This window comes from Notothenia rossii, assembly GCF_949606895.1.
Source record: "Notothenia rossii genome assembly, chromosome: 4".
Lineage (NCBI taxonomy): Eukaryota > Metazoa > Chordata > Actinopteri > Perciformes > Nototheniidae > Notothenia > Notothenia rossii.
The window spans coordinates 4,077,511-4,082,510 of NC_136902.1; the positions used below are offsets into that span (position 1 = coordinate 4,077,511).

The window sequence follows — 5,000 nt, forward strand, 5'->3', positions numbered from 1 at the left end:
CACGATCGGAGTACTTCTACTTTTACTCAAGTAAACGATCTGAGTACGTCTTCACCCCCGCTTCACCCACACATTTCCAACAGGTGATAAAGTGTTTGTGTACATAGCCTACCTGTTCTGCTCTGCTCAGATTTCTCTAAGCGCTGCCTCCATGTGTCGTAATCCTCTCAGAAAGATCCAGAAATTCAGTTTTTGACCAGTTTATATCCAAAAATACATCCATTGTTCCAGCCGAATGAAAGATTAACGGATGTATTACAATTGTCTTTTATAAGAAGATGAAAGTCAGCCATGTTTTCCCCGCAGAGCCGCTCCACGTTAAATCTGCTGATCTTTACCAGAGGTTTGGTTTGTTTGGTTTGCAGCGTTGCATCGCGGTTGGTGGACAGCGACATGTTTTGGATGCAATCCTCTCAGAAACATGCTTGAGGTCGTATAATCCTGTACTTGACTATGTCTGAAAAACTAAAACACTGGGAGCTTAAAAACTGTATTCTCAGATATTTAGCAGTTTAGCCACGTTTCCACTGCTGCACGTTACATCTGCTGTTTTTTTAACAGAGGTTTGGTTTGTGTGCAGAGAGATGTTTTATCGCACTTTTTCCTGAAGAGATCGGCTTTTGAATGTTTTTTTTTCTAGATAATCCACACCACAGTTAGGCCTATTATCTTTCTGTAACTTCTGCTAACCACACACTGAATGAGCTGGCCTTCAGCAGCAGGTGCACAGACAGCCAATCAGAGCTCAGAGTGGCAGCAGGTCATCAGACACACCTGGCCTCCAGTCTGTGCATTCAGAAATGTAAACGGCTCTTATATTCAGTATTAGTTCATTGATCTCACACCAAGAAGATTGGTTCATTGATCATATCTTTAAAGGCTTTACATTATTATAGGAAAGTCTGGTGTTATGGTTCTCCAAAATCCCATCAAAGAAGGGACATTTTATAATTATGTCGGTCAGCAAATATTAATATTATTTAAAAAAAATTATAAAAAATATTTTGACTTTTAAGAAAAAAGCTTTGAAGACACATAACATGTTTATGTGTTTTAGTATTGTTGTGGATGATATAATCCTTCATCTGTATGATGTAATTGTATTTAATTAGAAAAAACAGCATGCCTATTTGTGGTTTCCACACTAAGAGCACTTGGCATATTTGTATTCTATTAAAACTCACCCTAAATCCTATAATAATAATTAAGTGCAATATGTGAAATACTATCAAGCAAAATAATTGTTCAATCATAATAACTTTTTTTATCCTAATCTCTAAGCCATGCGTTGTACAAATGGCAAGTTACTATGGTATTCTGATTCTGATCCTGATTACAATTATTGAGTTAAATGTACCGATAAATGACTCAAAAAACAAACAAACATTTATAACTTTATGTAATATTTGGACATGCATAAAATAATACATGTTTACATATGTTGCAGCCGTTGCAGTGCATGTAATATTCAAATGGCTCTGAGTGTGAAAAGGATAGTCTGTACTGTAGTTAAAAGCAACATTATCACCCAACAAAGGCTTTTCTGCTTCCACCCACTTCATCACACACACTCTTAACTCCCACACACACCCCGCTGGAGACAATGGTAACACATCGCAGGCTGAGATAATGTATTTGCGTTGACCTCCATCCAAATGAAAAGAAAATAATGATGCTTTCTATCTGCACGGTGCAGCTTGGTAGTGACTGATTATTTGGTGCGAGATTACCATCAGCGAGTTCCTGTGGAGGGAGAGAAAGTGACCTGCTTTATGTCAGAGGCTTTGGATCTGCAGAAATGTCTCAGTGTTGATAAAGTCTCTCTTCCTGTTTCTCCTAGACTCCACTGCCTGAGGCCCTCAATTCAAAGGACACCATGAAGCAGGTGAGCTGCACTTGAATGCGTCACATGGGGAAAAGTAATCAAAGGCTGTTTTAAAACTCCTGCTGAACAGAAGAGGACACTCACTGATTCCTGCAAGTCTAAGCACTTAAACAACACAACATTTCAACAAAAACAGCAGCAGAATCTGTTCTTTTAGTGTGGTGAAGCAGCGTGGCACCATGGGAGTTGTAGTCTTTAACGTAAGATCCCAACATGCAGGAGTGTTTAAGAAGACAAAAAGAAAGTTGCCTCATCTCTAAAACAAATGCCTCGATTATTTCTGCAAGTATTAGTACACGATTTCATTAAAAACTGCAGTAAAATATTTTCGTTTGGGGTTGTTTTGCAGCGTGGCATCATGGGAGTTGTAGTCTTCAACCTCTTTCCTTCAGTGTTCATGGTGCATGGAGGTTTTGAAGTCTCCTCTCGGATATTAAAACAGTCAATAACATTTCAGTTTGAGGATAGAAATCTGAGTTTCTCCCTACCCGCTGTTCGGCTGCCGCTAACATTAGCCTAGCTTGTTTCTCTGTTAACTTCACACCCTTACGTGTAAAAAGATTTTACTTGAGGACAGATTAACCTCGTAAGTTGCCTCTTCTCCTAGACAACAGACCCTCTGATTAAAACCTGTAATAACACTGAATAAAGTAGGTTCACGTTTAAAATCGGTGTTTCCCCGGAGGAAACTGGAGCGAAGGGCTACGAGCTAAAGGCTAACATTTGAGTAAAAAAAAGCCCCCAAAAATGGTAAAATGTGGCTTAAAATTGGATAAAAAGTCCGTTTTTGACGGCTTCTGTCAGACAACACTGACTGAGAGACGATTGGTTTTCTCATTAGTTTGTGACACCTCACTCTCAGCTCATTTGTGGTTGTTTTTGTCTCAGAATGTGTGAGTTGTTCAATGAAAACGACCCTCTCTCCAGACTGCATGATATTTATTTCATTTTCTATTCCCCTACGACAGCCCTAATATGCCATCTAACGAAATGCGCCATCACCTTGATTTTAATTACACATTTCCCTGAAACCTAACCAGGTCTCGTGCTTTTTAGGCATGACATATTGCTCCAATATTATTGCAAAGCAACATCTTTAATCAATATGCCTATTGAAAGCTGGACTTTCTTTGAGCTATGGTCACCAGGGTTGATAAATATATAGTAAGTGAAGTGATTCCTCTGTCATGTTTTATTCAATACCTCCATAATTAGATTTGTAAGTACATCTCTCTGTCTGCAGCTGTTTAAACTGCCTGCCTGGCACTGACCTTTAAAAATGTTCTCTCCTCTCGTGCCTCTCTCATCCGGACTTGCAATGCTTGCATCCTCTCAAAGTGCTGATCTGTCCTTTTGTTGTTATAATATCCTGCATTACTACTCAAGCGAGCCTTAAAACACATTCCTCACAGGGCAGGCAGTCACAAGGAGTCTAAAGGGCGCTCAGGGCCCACGGTGGTTAATTGAACCCCCCCCCGCACACACACACACACACACACACACACACACACACACACACACACACACACACACACACACACACACACACACACACACACACACACACACACACACACACACACACACACACACACACACACACACACACACACACACACACACACACAGGCCTTATCTCACTTTCTTCCAAGAGAGGACATTTGAAACACATTCAGAACATTGGCTGGCATCGAAAGTAAATCCTGTGTCCGTAGATACAGTTTGTTTCTTTAGTCTTTTCAAGTCATTAAATCATCTTAAGGTACACATGTAAACTTTTTTTCAGATTACTTTATCCTCCATTAAATGTACATACAATGGAAATGTGTCATACACAGTAGAACATACAGTTCACACAGAATACATCTTAAAGTCTTAGAGAGACTGCAGTCAGCGGCAGGGACGTGCACAGGTACGGGCTAATGTTGCCCGGGCAACGGCCCGTTTGGCCTTTTTGGCTGACCTGCCCCTCTGGAGAGAGCGAGAGTTTGTTTTTCTTTTTTCTGTTGTGGCCGAATCAACATGATAAGCCCACAATTAGTATTGTGGCGTCTCGCTGCGGGAAACACACTTTGTCATCTGCCGGTGCGTTAAGACCACCTCAGTGTCGGATTTTGGAAACTTGACTTTGAGTTGTCTCATGGCAGTTACGGCCCGTCCACACACAGGCATGAAAGAAAAATCTTGAAAAATCTTGATGCTGGGCGTGTCTGAAGCTTGGCGATTTTTTGCAAGCAACGCGACCAACAACCAATCATATGAATCTCCCGCCCCCGACATACAAAGCAATAGCAATGTTAAAACGAAGTAAACTGGATATAAACTCCCCAAACAGGCGAAAACCTACCAGTTTCACCCACTGTCTCTGCCACCTCCCTCCATGCCTGGTTCCTCCGGTTTGTATCACGGTAAATAGTTCTGGTCGTAAAGAACCGGGTGATTTGCTACCGTAATATCTCGTTTGGAATATGAGGAAATGAACTGCGGTCTGGCTCTCCCAGCTTGCACGCGGTTTGATTGGCTAGCGCTTGTACTGACGGGATTTGCATAAACGGGATTTGATTGGCTGATGCCAGCTTCGAAAGCATCGGGAGCATCAAAAGTTGAACATTGCTCAACTTTTGATGCTCACGATGCTTGCAAAGCCATGCTCCGCTCCCCACAATGCAGTTCGGCGAAGATTACGTCACCCCATTTAAGTGAATGGGCGAAGCTTTGAAAGATTTTTTTCATGCCTGTGTGTGGATGGGCCGTTAGAGTATAAGGGACAAACCAGGGGACTTTACTTCCTCTTGATACCGGCGGTTATTTACAAAAAAAACACCTAAACATAGCCTACTTGTTGTTATTGTGCTTCTGTCTTTCTGTGTCTTTCCATCTGTGAACTCCCTCAACGGGGCCGCTCGCTCTCTTTTCTTGATCGCCCTCTCATGAGTGAACAGTTCAATGTCCCGCTTCATTGTAGGATTTCTGCCATGTCTCCACTTTAGTTTGACCATCTCTGTTATTAAGTTATGGAATACTACTTAAATAAGTAATTAGATACCTTACCGTTACTGCGCTCATAAAGAATGATAAGAATAAGAATAATGCGTCTTGAACTGGCTTCATTAAT

At 41.3% G+C, this 5,000-nt stretch overlaps 1 protein-coding gene and 1 long non-coding RNA gene across 2 annotated transcripts in view; both read left to right on the forward strand.

The window, feature by feature from the left end:
• LOC307035473 overlaps positions 1–5,000 on the forward strand; it is a 296,952-nt gene that overhangs the window by 9,502 nt on the left and 282,450 nt on the right. The gene's annotated exons all lie outside the window — the stretch shown is intronic.
• Positions 1–5,000, forward strand: part of rapgef3 (Rap guanine nucleotide exchange factor (GEF) 3) — a 45,571-nt gene that overhangs the window by 4,274 nt on the left and 36,297 nt on the right. The window contains exon 2 of the mRNA XM_079677960.1: positions 1,841–1,885. Coding sequence (XP_079534086.1) covers positions 1,841–1,885 — 45 coding nt within the window. The remainder of the gene's footprint in view (positions 1–1,840; positions 1,886–5,000) is intronic.